The 17464-nt window shown below is 40.7% G+C and overlaps 2 protein-coding genes across 2 annotated transcripts; one reads left to right on the forward strand and one right to left on the reverse strand.

Annotated features, from left to right (window-relative positions):
• Positions 1-1991: 1991 nt before the first annotated feature.
• Positions 1992-3447, forward strand: LOC106373692. Its single transcript, XM_013813832.1, has 2 exons — positions 1992-3018; positions 3071-3447. Exons 1-2 carry the CDS (start codon positions 1992-1994, stop codon positions 3445-3447), a joined length of 1404 nt encoding a protein of 467 aa, XP_013669286.1.
• Positions 3448-13827: 10380 nt separating this feature from the next.
• Positions 13828-14391, reverse strand: LOC125582293. Its single transcript, XM_048748912.1, has one exon. The coding sequence runs from the start codon at positions 14389-14391 to the stop codon at positions 13828-13830; it is 564 nt and encodes a 187-aa protein (XP_048604869.1).
• Positions 14392-17464: the final 3073 nt, after the last annotated feature.

Consider the following 17464-nt stretch of genomic DNA (forward strand, 5'->3'; position numbering starts at 1 on the left):
TCATCCGCAGCATCCATATCAATCCCATGTTCAAGAAAAACAGCCTTAATTTCATCCATCTCCATCACTTCCCCATCTTCTTCATCATCCACATGATTTCCTAAAAGACCTTGTATCTTTTGTAACCCCTCCTCTTCCTCAGTGGGATCCGAAATTTCCTCTGTTCCAGCCGCCTGTGTCTTAGTCAGTGCCTCTTGTAATTCCGGAGAAGGCGTGATTGTAAGCCCCTCCTCAGCATGTTTGATCTCCCCATCCTCGCAGACCTCCTCCCGTGTTTCATTATGAGCTTCCTGAACTCGTGCACGCCCTGGAGATATATGATTCTGGTTCTCCTGACCACCCACTCGCATTTCCTCTCTGCGCACCGGTCTTCGATATGAGTTCTCACCATCACCGCGATAGTTTCCACGATAAGTAGAGGTTCTCTTTGAACCTTTCTCCGGAACCTTCACCCATTTAGAGTTCGCTTCTTCAAACATTTTGCCTTTCCCCTTCCCGTAATGATCTCGGCTCTCTCGGTCTCTATTCTTTCGGTTTCCATTACCCATTAATAACAACCCCTTTGTAGCTTCTGGCCCTGTCACCGTGTTCCTCTCTTATCACTACAAGAAAACACATGCTTAATGAGGAAAGTTAACGAGGAAAAACAATCCTCGTAAATTTACGTCGATTTTACGAGAAACTTACGTGGAAAAATAATGTCATCGTTATTTCCTCGTAAAGTAACGACAAAAGCGTTTCGTCGTAAAGTCGATGTAATTTGACGTGTCTTTTACGAGGAAATACTATTTCCTCGTAACTACGACGTAAACTTCGCGTGTTATTTACGAGGAAATAATTTACGTGTATTTAGCGAGGAAATTTTGAATCCACCAACTTTGTACGTGTTACACGTTTTTTTTGCCACCTAATTAATTTTTGTCGTAAATTCACAAGAAAATTACAACTACCAGATTCGAAATTTCCTATAAATATGGATGTTTGAACATCATTTTAAACACACCAACAACAAAAAACGTGAAAGAAAAAAAAATGGCTGGCTCCGGGACTATTTACGAGTTGCGGAAGTGGATGTATATGCATAGAGATGCTAACGGGAGAGTGACGAAAGAATACCTTGCGGGCTTGGAGACATTTATGCATCAAGCAGATTCAACACCGCTTGCCCAAGAAAGTGGTATGATGTTCTGTCCTTGTCGGAAATGCAACAATTCGAAACTGGCAAACCGTGAAAATGTTTGGAAGCATTAATAAATAGAGGTTTCACGCCAAATTACTATATCTGGTTTCAACATGGAGAAGGTTTTAATTATGATCAGAATGAAGCTAGTAGTAGTAATAGCAATTTTCAGGAAAAAGAACCGGTTGATCATCATTTGCATAATGAACATAGTTACCATCAGGAGGAGATGGTAGATTATGATAGGGTTCATGATATGGTAGCTGATGCATTCGTAGCTCATGATGAAGATCAAGAACCTAATATAGATGCAAAAAAGTTTTACGAAATGTTAAACGCGGCGAATCAACCACTTTACAGTGGTTGTAGAGAAGGTCTCTCTAAATTGTCGTTAGTTGCTAGAATGATGAATATTAAAACTGATCACAATCTACCTGAAAGTTGCATGAACAAATGAGCGGACTTGTTTAAAGAGTATTTGCCGGAAGACAATGTGTCTGCTGATTCTAATTATGAGATTCAGAAACTGGTTTATAGTCTTGGGATGCCTTCGGAGATGATAGATGTTTGCATCGACAACTGCATGATCTATTGGGGAGATGATGAGAAGCTAGAAGAATGTCGATTCTGCAAGAAGCCACGATTCAAGCCGCAAGGACGGGGACGTAATAGGGTACCGTACCAAAGGATGTGGTACCTACCAATTACAGACAGATTGAAAAGATTGTATCAATCAGAGCAGACTGCTGGAATGATGAGATGGCATGCCGAGCATACTCAGACGGAAAGAGAAAGATGAAGACAAGCAATGATGGCTAGGGTTTTGGGAGGCGACCTTCGTACGTTGAGTGAGGGAGGACAGGACGCAACCATGGAGGACATCGGTGGGAAGGAGAGGCCGCCGGGGGATCCACCGGATGTTCCTGGGTCATGGGTGAGGAAAGTAGTAGGAAGCAGCGAAGGAGGGATGCCCGTACCAGAGGAAGTTGTTGATGAGAGATTTGTGGAGTCGAAATTGAGTTTGGAGTTCCCGAACGGGGAAGATGGAGAACCGGTGATAACAATAGGAGAGGAAGTGTTGACAGCAATGAATAGCTTGTGGAAGAGGTGCATGATTGTTAGGGTTTTGGGAAGAAACGTTCCAATTCTGAGCCTGAGACGTAAACTCATAGAATTATGGAAGCCTAAAGGGTCGATGTTTGTGATGGATCTCCCAAGACACTATTTTATGGTACGTTTTGAGTTAGAGGAAGAGTACATGGCTGCATTATCAGGAGGTCCATGGAGGGCGTTTGGTAGTTACCTTATGGTGCAAGCATGGTCTCCTAAGTTTGATCCGTTGAAGGATGAGATCGTTACGACGCCAGTTTGGGTTCGATTATCTCATATTCCAGTGAACTTTTACCATAAGACGATATTGATGGGCATAGCTACGGGGCTAGGACGACCAATCAAAGTGGACTTGACAACCTTGAAATTCGAGAGAGCTCGTTATGCGAGAATTTGTGTAGAGGTGAACTTGAATAAGCCTTTAAAGGGGTCAGTGATGGTAAATGGTGAGAGGTACTACGTCTCATATGAGGGAATCTCTGCTATTTGCTCATTGTGTGGTATGTTTGGACATCTTGTCCACGCATGTCCAAAGAATGTTACGGAGCGAGCTCTTGCCCCGGTGCCTAGTCCTACTATGCCGCATGCTGGGCCTGAATCCATGGGAAGGGAGACAGAGTTTACTCAGGTGAGACAGGAGAGGAGGAAGCCTGAGCAATCAAGAACTGTAGGGGGCTCGATGCGACGTCAGGAGGAGCGGAGTGTGGGGGGGAAGGAGAACACGGGAAGTACGTAAGGAGGGAGTGTTGGAGGAAATTAGCGTGTCAAATCGGTTTGGAGGTTTGGAGGATGAGGGGGAGAAGGAGGAGCTTGCGGAGGTTGGTGTGAGAAAGGAAGGAAATAAAGAAAATGAGAACACCGGGAACCTAAACTGGGAAGGTCTGAGTAGGGTGCATGGGAAGACTATGACGTTTGTAGCAAATGAGAAGGAAGAGAATCAGGCCTCAATTCGATTGGGACCTAAAGTAAGGAAAGCAAGTAATATGAGAAGTACACAGTCCCAAAAGCCCAAATCAAAACTGATTGGGCCTACACGTGGACTGGTATACGGTCCAATTACAGAAGGGATCGACATGTCTGCTAGTGGAAAGAGACTGAGAGTAGAGAAAGAGAGTACGGCCGACCGGGTGGAGTCTTCACCGGAGTTAGTGACGTAGAAGGGAAGGAGAGGAATCCCGACCATGCTGAGGAGCAGAGGAGTATGCAGGTGCAAATTGAACAGATGGAGACCCCCAGATTGCTACATCGGATTCCTGTGTGGAGCAAGTGGGAGAGGCGTTGACGGGTACGGAGGCATAACGATTTGCCCCGGTGATTCTAGGTGTAGACTATAGAAATCTGATGAAGTGCATTTTTTGGAATTGCCGGGGAGCAAATAAACCCCAATTCCGTCGATCGATCCGATATATGGTGAAGAAATTTAATACTGATATACTTGCAGTATTTGAAACGCACGCTAGTGGAGCAGCTGCGGGTAGAATTTGTCAGAGATTGGGGTTTGAGAACTCCTTTAGAGTGGATGCGTGTGGCCAGAGCGGTGGTATGTGGCTTTTATGGAGATCGGAAGTAGGAGAGCTGGAGATTGTTAAGTCTTCTGATCAGTTTATCTATGCTCGAGTAGGAAGTGGGACCGAGGTGATCAATTTGATTGTCGTGTATGCTGCTCCTACGCCGAGTCGTCGAAGTGGTCTATGGACTGCTTTGGGAGAGGTGATTCAAAATGTTGATGGGCCGGTGTTCGTTGGGGGTGATTTCAATACTATTGTGAGATTGGATGAGAGAAGCGGTGGGAATGGGAGACTATCTGAAGATTCACTAATTTTTGGAGATTGGATAAATGAGATGTCGCTCATTGATATGGGTTTTAGTGGAAACCAGTATACATGGAAGAGGGGGTAGACAGAAAGTACCTTCGTCGCCAAGAGATTGGATAGAGTTTTATGTTGTGCTCAGTCGAGGCTGAAGTGGCAAGAGGCAAAAGTATCACATCTACCGTTCTTGGCCTCGGATCATGCCCCGTTGTATCTACAACTCACGCCAGAGACCAAAGGGAATGCATGTCGACGCCCTTTCCGGTTTGAGGCAGCATGGCTACAGCATAGTGAGTTCAAAGAGTTGTTGCTAGCCTCGTGGAATCGGGATATCGACACCAGAGAGGCGCTAGAGCGGCTGGGAGTAAAACTGAAAAAATGGAATAAGGAGGTTTTTGGGAATGTTCAAAAGAAGAAGGAGTCCTTGGTTTTGCAGATTACGAGAGTTCAACAACAAATTGATCTGCAACAAACAGAAGAGCTATTGGTAAAAGAAGGTGCGCTTCTGAAGGAGTTTGAAATAGTTTTGGAACAGGAAGAACTTATCTGGTTTCAGAAATCACGGGAGAAATGGGTTGCTCACGGGGATAGAAATACCAAATTTTTCCATATGTCAACGATCATTAGGAGAAGGAGGAATAAAGTGGAGATGCTAAAGAATGATGAGAACAAGTGGATTTCGGAGGCTCGAGAGCTTGAGGAGCTTGCGGTTAGCTATTTTAAAAAGCTATACTCGTTGGAAGACGTGGAGACTGAGCCCCATGACCTACCTATGAGGGGATTTGTGCGTATCACTAGCCAAGAACATACAGTTTTGAATAAGAGATTCTCTGCAGAGGAAGTGGAGAAGCCGATTAGAGATATGGGAAGTTTCAAGGCGCCAGGGCCAGATGGTTTCCAACCAGTCTTCTATCAAAGATGTTGGGAAACAGTAGGTGACTCTGTGGTTAGGTTTGTTCTTAATTTCTTTGAGACTGGGACATTACCGGAAGGAACAAATGATGCTCTAGTTGTCTTGATTCCGAAAATACTCAAACCAGAGAGCATTACTCAGTTTCGCCCGATCAGTCTCTGTAATGTGCTGTTTAAAGTGATAACAAAAGCTATGGTCGGGAGGTTGAAGGGTATCATGAATAAATTGATTGGTCCTGCTCAGTCTAGTTTCATCCCGGGCAGGCTTAGTGCTGATAACATTGTCATAATCCAAGAAGCTGTTCACTCTATGAGAAGAAAGAAGGGGCGAAAGGGTTGGATGATCCTGAAACTGGATCTGGAGAAAGCGTATGATAGACTGCGCTGGGATTTCCTAGAGAACACACTAAGGGCAGCTGGTTTATCAGCAGACTGGGTTGGGAGAATAATGGAATGCGTTGCTGGTCCAGAAATGAGTATTCTGTGGAATGGTGAGAAATCAGAATCATTTAAGCCATCGAGAGGGCTTCGACAAGGAGATCCCCTGTCACCGTATCTCTTCGTACTATGTATGGAGAGGCTCTGCCATCTGATAGATGAAGCAGTAGTGGAGAAGAAGTGGAAGCCTATTAGCCTGTCGAGAGGAGGGCCGAAACTCTCACATATTTGTTTTGCAGATGATTTAATTCTGTTTGCAGAAGCATCTGTGGTGCAAGTACGAGTGATAAGAAGAGTGCTGGAAACGTTTTGTAGAGCTTCTGGGCAGAAAGTGAGTCTCCCAAAGTCCAAAATATTTTTCTCTAGCAATGTCTCGAGAGAAAGAGGAGAACACATTAGTCGGGAGAGTGGCATTGCGTCGACAAGGGAGCTGGGGAAGTATTTGGGAATGCCGATCTTACAAAAGAGAATAAATAAGGATACTTTTGAGGAGGTCCTGGAGAAAGTGGCTTCAAGACTATCAAGCTGATGGGGGGCTTGGGATCAGAGTGTCGAGAGACATGAACAAGGCATTGATTGCCAAAGTAGGATGGCGTCTGTTACATGATGACAAGAGTCTATGGGCCAGAGTTTTGCGCGGCAAGTACGTAGTACGTGACATTCAGGATCCAGCGTGGAGAGTGGTGGGGAAGACTGCCTCGTCTACTTGGAGAAGCGTGGTACTGGGGATCAGGGAAGTAGTGGCGAAGGGGCATGTTTGGGTTATTGGTAATGGAAGGAGAATCAAATTTTGGACTGACAGGTGGTTGTCGGGTCAAGTACTTTCAGAGGCCGCGATCATCGATCTTCCAGAGGGTTTTGAGAATATAACTGTGAGAGAGTTATGGGTGGATGGTGGGGGATGGGACCTTACCAGAATTGCCCCCTTTATCAGCGAGGAGACAAGGCAGGAGCTCGCGGCAGTGGTGGTCGACACTATTACAGGAGCGCAGGACCGGTTGGGTTGGAGAGAGACACCGAAGGGAGAATTCTCAGTGAGAACTGCGTACAATTTGATCACACGAGATGATGCTCCACGGCCACAAATGGGAAGCTTCTTTAAAAGAATGTGGCGTGTGGTGGCGCCTGAGAGAGTAAAAATGTTCCTCTGGCTTGTTGGAAATCAGGCAATAATGACGAACGCAGAGCGATTTCGACGTCATCTAAGTGGAACGGATGTTTGCCAAATTTGCAAAGGAGGAATCGAAAACATCTTGCACGTGCTTAGAGACTGTCCTGCGATGTCAGGAATTTGGGACCGTCTCGTCCCAACTAGGAAGAGACAAGCCTTCTTTTCAATGTCATTGTTTGAGTGGTTTTATCTGAATCTAAGTGATACGCAAGAGGGTAGTGGAGTTCCCTGGGCTACGACGTTCTCCTTAACTGTTTGGTGGGGTGGAAATGGAGATGTGGAAATGTGTTTGGTGATAACCGACTTTGGAAAGACAGAGTTAAGTTCTTACGGAACTTGGCGACAGAAGTGATGGCAGCAAAGGATGCGGAGAGCAGGAAGTGGGACAGAGGTGATCGAACTGAAATCTTGATAGGTTGGACGCCACCCCGTGTGGGATGGATGAAGCTGAATACGGATGGAGCCTCTCATGGTAACCCGGGACTGGCAACTGCAGGGGGTGTTTTGAGAAATGGTGATGGTGAGTGGTGTGGTGGACTCGTATTTAACATAGGGAGGTGCTCTGCTCCTTTGGCAGAGCTGTGGGGCGTTTACTATGGACTTGTCATTGCATGGGAGAAAGGTATTAGTAGGCTGGAGGTGGAGGTGGATTCTAAGATGGTGGTGGAGTTCCTTACAATGGGAATTGGTGAGACTCACCCGCTGTCTTTCCTGGTACGGCTGTGCCATGACTTTTTAACAAGGGACTGGTTAGTCCGAATTCTTCACGTGTACAGGGAAGCAAATCACTTGGCTGATGGTTTGACTCACCTTGCTTTTTCTTTTCCGTTTGGGTTTCATAGATTAGATACTGCACCTTTGGATGTTTTTAGTCTTTTAAGAGACGATGTGGATGGACCTCTACGGCCTCGAGAAGTTCGTTTGTAGTCTGAAGTTTTTTTTTTTTTAAAATAAATACTGGGAGTCCTTTTCTCCCAGGTTCCTACCAAAAAAAAGCATACTAAGACGGATGGTGAGATGACTCTTCCATCAGATGCCAGAGCCTGGAAACATTTCAACAAAGTACATCTGGATTTCGCTAGCAATAGCCGAAATGTGTATCTCGGACTATGCACAGATGGATTTAGTCCGTTCGGAATGTCAGGGAGACAATATTGATTGTGGCCAGTCTTTCTTACACCATACAACCTGCCACCGGAGATGTGCATGCAATGGGAGTTGCTATTCTTGACCATATTAATACCTGGTCCGAACCATTCAAAAAGGTCCCTGGATGTTTTCCTACAACCACTGATAAAAGAGTTGAAGGATTTGTGGTCAACAGGGGTGAGGACGTATGACTATTCAACGAAGACGAATTTTACGATGCGAGCGATGCTTTTGTGGACCATAAGTGATTTTCCTGCCTATGGGATGTTGTCTAGATGGACTACACATGAGAGATTAGCTTTTCCATATTGTAATGGAACGACAGATGCGTTTCAACTGAAGAATGGTAGGAAGACAAGTTGGTTTGATTGTCACCGTCGATTTCTTCCCATTGGCCATCCTTACCGAAGAAACAAGAATTTGTTTAGGCACAAAAGGGTTGTGAGAGACACTCCTCCTCCATATCTAACTGGAGAACAAAATGAAGCGCAAATCGACTACTACGGAGCTAACGAAACAGTTCGTTGGGGTGGTAATTGGTATGTCCCTCGTAATATACCTGATTGTTACGGTGTTCATCACAACTGGCACAAGAAGAGTATATTTTGGGAGTTGCCATATTGGAAGGATCTTCTTCTGCGCCACAACCTCGATGTGATGCATATAGAGAAGAATTTCTTTGAGAACATCATGAATACAATATTGAATGTCCCAGGGAAGACAAAAGACAACATAAAATCGAGGTTGGACTTGCCGGATACTTGCTCAAGAAGCGAGTTACATATTAAAAGCAATGGACAAGTTCCCGGTCCGATATTCAGATTGTCTTCAGAAAAAAAGTCGGTGTTGTTCAACTGGGTGGCATCAGAAGTGAAGTTCCCCGATGGGTATGTTTCGAATCTCTCTAGATGTGTTGAAAAGGGTCAAAAGTTCTCCGGGATGAAGAGTCATGATTGTCATGTCTTAATGCAACGACTATTGCCCTTTGAATTTGCGGAGCTACTTCCAACAAACGTACATGAAGAACTTGCAGGTACGTAGTGTATTATATCATAATAATTTTATAACGGTCTAATTTGCAAAATAATATATGACTAACAATGTGTTTAATTGTTTTTGGATTATAAAAGGCATTGGAGCATTTTTCAGGGATCTGAGCACACGCACTCTTAAAGAAGAAGTTGTGGAACAGCTTCAAGAGAACATTCTCATCTTGTTGTGCAACTTGGAGAAGATATTTCCTCCCGGATGTTTTGACGTCATGGAGCATCTAGCTGTCCACTTCCCATATGAGGCATTGCTTCGTGGACATGTACATTACGGATGGATGTATCAGTATGAGCGAGCCATGAAATATTTGAAGGGAAAAGTAAAGAACCTCGCCAAAGTTGAAGGTTCTATAATTGCTGGAAGTTTGACGGAAGAAGTTTCTCACTTCACATCGTACTACGTTGCGTCAAAAGTACGTACCCGGAGAAGAGCTCCAAGAAGATATGATGATGGTGGTGTTGCGCCAACATATGCAGTTGCTGGTGTTCCAGACATCTTTAGCCAGATTGGGCGACTCGGTGGGAAGTCTAAAGAGGTTTGGTGGTCGAGTGAACAAGACGCTCATAGTGCACACACCTATATTCTACTCAATTGTGAGGATCCATTGATGCGTTATTTTGAATGGTAACATATATGGACACTCCGAAACACATATAAGTATAATTAATTATATAATTGCGAGAGATTTATTCCTATAAAATGTGATTTTACAGCCTATTTGTTTCTCAAGTTGAAGAAACTTTTCCTGGTATATCCACAAGTGACGTAGACAAAAGGAAAGATCAATACTTCATTAAGTGGTTGCTGAATCAGGTATTAACTCAAACTATTTTTTCATACATGATCTGTATTTCAACATTCTCTTTATTTTTGCAGGTTGATTATGACGACGTGCAGATTATCCTAAGTGGTTACACGAAGTAATTCAATCTCCACTTGTAAAGGACACCACATCACAGATGTATTTCAAACGAGGCTATACTTTTCACACATATGAGTATGGTAGACAGCGGGCGACCAGTAACTATGGAATATGTGTGAAAGGGGAAACATATTTCTACTGTATCTTGACGGAGATTATTGAAGTCGAATTTCAAGGGATACTGAAGCTGAAATGCGTCCTCTTCAAATGTGAATGGTTCGACCCCATCGTCAACAGAGTTGTTCGGTCAAACAAATTCGGTGTAGTTGATGTCAACGGTGGATGAAGGTACAACAAATTCGAGCCTTTGATCTTATCTTCCCAAGCAGAATAAGTTAGCTTTCTTCCATACCCTCGGATGAGAGATTCAGGTATAAATTGGTTAGCAGTGATCAAAGTTACACCTCGAGGACGAATCATCAGTGGAGAAGAACCACCATTGCAAGAAGAACAGATAAATGAAGTCGAGGAACCTGAACAAGAAATTGATGACATCCTTCTCATTGATCCGCATAATCACGAGTACGAAGATCTTACCGATGATGCCACAGACGAAGCTGTTGAAGACGAGTTTAATGAAAATGATGATGTTTCTAGTGATGACGAGAATGTCGATGTATCCGATTGATGTATTTGATTTTGTGTAGGGTGTTTTATGAATAAGATGTGGGAGTTTGTTTTATGAATAAGGTAATGTGGGAGTTTGTTTTATGAATAAGAAAATGTGGGAATTGTGGTTTGGAATGGAAATAAAGATGAGGTTTGGAATATATGAAGTAGAAAATAAGGAATATGGGGTTTGGGGTTTCGGATTTTAGGGATTTAAAATAAAACTCGTTAATTCCTCGTAAATCGACGTCGAACTTACGACGCAGGCCTTGTTAACTCCACGTAAGAGAGAATCGTCGTAAAGGACTCGTAAGAAGACGAGGAAATAACGATGAAATAAAAAATAAAGAAAGCGACCCCCGTTTAATCCACGTAGGACGAAATCGTCGTAAACACCTCATAAAATAAATAAAGAACACGGGCCTCGTTAATTCCACGTAGGAGGAAATCGTCATAAATACCTCGTAATGTAAAAACTAGAAAAAAAGAAGAAGAAAAATACCAGATTCACATGTGGCAAGACTTCCAGCAATTATAATACGTAAGTCTCGCCCACATGAATTCTAATATCTTCTTCTCTTCCTTTTTTTCAGATATTAATAATTTGAATAGGATTTTGCTGAGGAGTGTGATTTGAGAGTTTGTGTGTGGTTTGAGAAGGAGAGTTGTGGGTTTATTTATAGGAAAGCGCGGCTCGTTAATACCTCGTATATAAAAACGCGGGCCTTTGTAATTCCTCGTTATTTCCTCGTAAAATTGCTCGCTATTTCGTCGTAACGTTATGAGGAATTTGCAACGATAATAAAATCGTCGTTAATACCTCGTATATAAAAACGCGGGCCTTTGTAATTCCTCGCTATTTCCTCGTAGTATAAAACGCGGGCCTTTGTAAGTGCTCGCTATTTCGTCGTAACCTTACGAGGAAATTGCGACGATATGTAATCTTATATATACCCCCGAGCGCTCACTCTTTCTTTCCTCTCTACTTCCTCTCCACTTCCTCTCCATTTCGTGGCAATGGTAAGTCTCTCTAATTCCTCTCTAATTTGGTTAGTTTAGGATAGATTAGGTGGTTAATATAGGGAATTTAGATAGGTTTATGGATTTTATGTTATTTAGTGTTGATTAGGTGGATAATATTGAGAAATATACTGTTGATGTTAATTTTAAAAATTAATTTTTTTTCCAGGTTCGAAAAGGCAGACTTACTGCTCATTACAAAGAGATGTTCGGTGAGCCGGGTAGTCGTTTAGACCCGTCTTCTTCAGCTCCCGGTTCTTCAGGTCAGGAGACTGTCCCCGAGACTCAGTACCCTCAGAGAGTCTCTAGGTCTACTTCTTCTAGTGCACCATTGGCTCCTCATGTGCCTTCCCCGATGGCTCATCCGACGATGCCTCCTCCTGTGCCTCCTCCGATGGCACCTCCAATGCCCGCCGATATTCATCCCGATTTGATGGTGCCTCCGAGTGCTCCTTACTCGTAGTACACTGTAGAGGACATTCTCCGTCTGCCAGGCAGAGAAGGTTTACCAGTCATCGACCCCGACCGACCGGACGGAACTTTGTGGTATGTTGCATTAAAAAAATTTTTATTCGTTTAAAATTCTTTTATAACATTAAAAAATAATTTATATTTTAAATTTGTATTTTCCAGGTGGGAGGTTGACGGATGTCTTGCATCGGACGTAACCGACACGATCAAAGGTTATGGCACATCCGAACTGGAGTAAGACGCCTCACTACGTCAGAAAGACGTGGTTCAAAATTTACGCTGTAAGTTTCTATTAATTAATTATATATACTTTAATTTTTTCATGATTTATATATATACTTTCTAAAAAACTAATTGTTAATTTAGTTTTTCCAACAGCAAAAATATAATTGGGCCTTGGGGATCACTGAGAGGGTGAGGAAGAAGTTTAACGCGAAGGCAAAAGTTCGCTTGTTGGAACGGTCTCCAACTGGAAGGGTGACTGGATCGTGAAGGGGTATGGTGTGGCAAACCCGCTGAGCTCACCACAAATGTGTGGGATGGCCTCATCCGTTATTGGCGTCTTCCTAATTCCATTAGAATCGCCCAGTCTTGCTCTAACTCCCGTAACATGGTCGATGAGCACGGAAACGGGCCGATGCTTCACACTACGGGCCAAAAACCCCACGCCGGTGTCAGTTTGGAAATGGTAATTAAATATTTTATTAAATAAATTTTTTAATACATATATTTTTATTCTAACTTTCTTAAATGTTTTTTAGGCCAAAGAGACGGGACATCCCGTCTCTTATGGAACTTTACGAGAGGACCCACAAGAACAAGGCGGGCGTATTTGTAGAAGGCAAGTCCGAGCAAATCTACAATGACGTGGTTGCTCGGGTTGAAGACCGTCAGACCCAGCTGACCCAGCAGTCTACCGACGGATTACCCGTCACCTTATCCACACTTGAAGTGGATAAGATTTACGAGGAGGTAGATTTTCTAAAATTTTAATTTTTTATTATTCATTTAATTTAACTTTAAATTTTTACTAACAATATTTATTTTTTGTTTTTAAGGTTGTCCCTAAAAAAAAGGGACGGACGTTGAGGATTGGTTCCGTTAACGATGTCCCGAGAGCGAAATCGTCTTATGGTCAGCGACGGGATGATGAAGTCACTGAGCTGTGTAACGAGTTGGCCGCGACAAAATCTGCGTTCACAGTTCGTGTGGGTGGACTCGAGGGCTTCTTGGACTTTATAGTGGTCACAAATCCGGAATGGGAGACCATGTTGAGGAACATGCGACGACAAAATCCCATTCCAGGCGAGGGACCATCCGACGACACACATGCAAAGGAGGATGTAGACAGGAGGAGTGATGAATTCCTCCGGGCGATGCACGACTCTTAGTTCTTTTTTTTCCGTGGTTGTATTATAAATTCAAAAATTATTTATATATAAAATATTTGCGTATTTATTTATTTTTAAAATTTTAATTTTATTAATAAATTAAATAATTTTACATATTTTTTAATTATATTTTTTAATTTGTTAAATAATAAAACGAAGTAGATTCGTAGCTAATCTACGACTTATTTACGTTGAACATTTACGAGAAAATCACGAGAAATGTTAAACGAGTATTTTACGAGGAAATACTTTAAAGGTATTTACGTGAAAATTACGAGGAAAACATTTCAAGGTAATTACGTGAATTTTACGATGAAATACTTTCGAGATATGTACGTGTCTTTTACGAGGAAATGCTTTCGTGGTATTTACGAGGAACGGTAGCGACATTCTTACGTGGACTGTCTACGTGGTCTTTACGACGATTTGTTTTCTTTGTTTTTACGACGAAATGGTTTCCTCGCTATTTTACGATAAATTAGCGAGGAAATATGCGTTACGACAAAAGTATAACGACGAAAACCGTTTCCTCGCTAATTCCTCGTAAACCCTCTTTTACGACGAACTCACGAGGAAAACCGCTGTCGTTAAACTTATGTTTTCTTGTAGTGTATCTCCCTTTTTCTCTTTGGACTCTTTGTTGTGTTTTTCTTCTCCAAAGGGCATTTCTCATCTTTATGGCAAAGACTGGAACATAATTTGCAGTAGCCAAAGAGCTTCTCGTACCGCAAAGACACCAGAGCTTCCTCCCCCTCATAAAACACCCCTCCCTTAAAATCTATTGTGGTTTCGAAGCAAAGCTCTTTGAATGCGTCTACCACCACTTGGACTCGGCCCTGTTCCACATCAACTGCCACCGTTCTTCCAATAGCATCCCCAATACTTTCGTAAGTAGGAGCCGTTCTAAACTCCGAAGGAATGCCCAAAACCCGAATCCAAAACGGTATCTCCGACGGGAAGTTTTGAGACCTCTTTGGTTGCCATCTTGCCAGAGAGAGCATCCAATAATCAAAATAAAACGGTTGGAGCTTCAAGACCCCATCAATGTCTTCCTCCTTTTCAAAGACGAACTGAAACATTCTATGTCCCAGTTCTGTGCCGACAACACGATCTTCCAACTTCCAGATCTTTGGGATATTCGTGATCAACGCCTTCATTTCCTACTCCTCCGGGTTCATGCATCTTCCAATCAACGTTTTGGAGAAAGATTTGACCAACTCAGAGTTATCAAAGTGAGGCACCGAAATCTTCAGCCTTTTTATTAGTAGCTACGTGACAATATATTAACATACTTACATTACATATTGTCCCATATAAAAATTACCAATTGTTTTTCGGGTAAAGCAACTTTGTAATAATAGAGGAATGTATAAATCATCCATATCGTTCAAGTTTCTGTAAATATAGTTTCACAAATTAATTAATTTTTCAGTTTATATAACCAATATGAAATATGAGATGTTGTGTCTGAAACTAATGTATGCCAGCATGAAGCATTTACCAGATAACCATGTTTTATACATTATATATATGGAACTTGCAATTATATGTTGGGGTCAGTCCAGTGGCAATAATGGTAAATAGCTAAACTGGGCATTGGTTTTTTCAAAAGCAATCTGAGAAGGCATGTCTGTGGGACACGTCACTATAATGGCACCAATGTAAATATAGTACATTTTTAAGGTTTCTCTTTTTATTTACTTCCCTTTTAATAATAAGAGGATTTATAAGTGAATTTATTAGAAAACCAAAACAAAATCAATACCTTAAATCCTACGTCATAGTGCTTTGGTTGATAGACACAAAACTTGTCCCATCATAGGTAGTTTGCTAATTTCATCAATCTTTCAGGGTTTTAAGCCAATTCACTCTATTAATTTATTTACTTATTGAGTTTTCTCACCAAGTTCTTAATCTGTCATTTTAACCAAGATTCCTATCAGAAACTCGCTAGTTTTAAAATTAGTAATAATCAAGTGGATTCTATAATAGGGCGAATTGCGATTTCTGATACCCGATTAATATTTTTTCAACTTCGAATGCACCTACGAGAATCAAGTGGCATCATATTCAATGTTTTAGGAGCTACCAAAAGGGATGGTCCTTGATATCACCTCTCAATGCATTTTTTCTTGTAATGATGCTGTAAATTTCCAATCCAATGCCATGTACCGTACGCTACGCTAAATAGGCTGATAATTAGCCATATATATATATATATATATATATTGTAGAAAATTAAACAAAATCCAAGTGTTTGGGGAAAATGTATTTGATCTTCCTATTAAATATATATATATATATATATATATATATATATATATATATATATATATATATATATATATTTGATCCATTTGAAGACATAACTGTAGTGACTTCCTATTAAAACTCGACTAGGAATATATATATTTTCTAGTAGATCTGCAGCACTGTGTGTCTATTGTTATATGTCCCAACTCTCGTAAGCTGGGCTTTTAAATATATCATGCTTGACTCACAAATAATTCGCTGTCAACAAGAAGAATACAGTAGAACTTCTATAAATTAATACTCGATAAATTAATAATTTCTGTAAATTAATAAATTTCGTTGGTTCCAACTTGGGCTGATGTAAAATATGATATAAATCGATAAAATAATAAAATAATAATATTTTTAAAACTCCCATGTAAATATATAGTCTCATTAAAACCATAAATTAATAATCTATCTATATATAATTATATATAAGTACAAGATAAACATTATATTGTTGGTTTTATATTCACAATGAAAATACCTTTATTTTTTTAACATTTCAATATATTTTGATAATATTTAGTTAAATTATATCGAAAACCACGTAATAATTCTATGAAACATAAAAATATACACCAAATAAGATAATAAAACAAAATAAAAATAAAATTTCTAAAATTTAAATAACGTACATACGGTAAAATAAAATCTTATTTATAAATAAAAAATATTTAAAATAGAAAAAAAATTAAATAAGAAAACTTTTGTAAATTAATATCTCTATAAATTAATAAAATTTCAAAGTCCCAATATTATTAATTTATACAGGTTTTACTGTACAAATTTCGGAAATATATATAACTTGTTCTCAACAACAATATAGAGAATATAATAAGATATTGAACTTTGATAAAAAAAAAATATTGAACATGGTATGAAAATATTTTACGAACTTACATACCGTAGGATTAGTAGGATTAGTTGGATTTATCCAGATTATCTATGATAATAATAATAAAAAGAAATATAAAATTTGTCGGTTTAAAGGCTGGAGAAATTAATTACTTAACGACTGAACTTGATTGTTTTGGTAGTAATGTTCAAGTGTTTTAAATCATTGATTTAGTTAATTACGTTAAATAACAGCCGTCAAATCGGCTCGATATGAAGAAAAAAAATCAATGGCAAATAATAACAATTTTTTTTTTTTTTGATAACCGAGTGTTCTGGTCCAACCGTGATGGTCCAGACTAGAGACCGAAGCGACCAAGGACGCTGCCAGGACGTCACCATGTGGCTCACCGTAAACGGTTTTCGGTCTCGGGCGCCAGAACAAGTCTACATGTAAATTTTCTGGTGGCCAGTGCGAATCGAATCCAGAAATCGTACTTGCAGCCGCAAACCGTATACCACCAGACCAACTCGTCCTGGTTCAAATAATAACAAGTTCTTCAAATAAATAGTACGGAGTAATAACGGAGGCTATGTATGGCCTCAACGGGAAATGGTGACTACTTCAATCCCGAAAATGACTCACATCTAATCACTCCCTTCTAACATCCCATCATTATTTACCCAGTACTAGTTTATTTATTTATTGCTTACATTTGGGTAATAATAATAATTTATAAAACCATTTCAGGCCCCGAGTTTATAGAGTGTGGGCGATCAGTAGTTGTTTTTATTATAACAATCTCTGTGTATATGAGGAGGGGAGGGGACAATCCAGATCACCAATCAGGATGTATTAGTATACTAATGGTAAATTTAAGTGTTGAACTAAGAAAATAGTTGTTTTCAAAAAAAAAAACTAAGAAAATAGTAGCTAAATATCCCTCAATGGCCAATGGGATCCACGTTAGGGTCAGCATCGTAATTCCAAATAATACGTAAGTCACCCCTCACTAATCTGGTGATCTATAATTAATCCCGCAGCGTTAGAACATTTTTTTCGTAATCACATGTCATCAGTAGGATGATTCTTAAAAT

Source organism: Brassica napus, chromosome C2, assembly GCF_020379485.1.
Source record: "Brassica napus cultivar Da-Ae chromosome C2, Da-Ae, whole genome shotgun sequence".
Taxonomy (NCBI): Eukaryota; Viridiplantae; Streptophyta; class Magnoliopsida; order Brassicales; family Brassicaceae; genus Brassica; species Brassica napus.

What these genes read in the sequence shown, in the direction of transcription:
- LOC106373692 (XM_013813832.1), top strand. Translation starts at nt 1,992, where the DNA reads ATGGCTAGGGTTTTGGGAGGCGACCTTCGTACGTTGAGTGAGGGAGGA. An exon ending in GGGGAAGGAGAACACGGGAA is followed by an intron (nt 3,019 to 3,070) that starts GTACGTAAGGAG and finishes ATCGGTTTGGAG; the next exon opens with GTTTGGAGGATGAGGGGGAG.
- LOC125582293 (XM_048748912.1), bottom strand. Translation starts at nt 14,391, where the DNA reads ATGAAGGCGTTGATCACGAATATCCCAAAGATCTGGAAGTTGGAAGAT.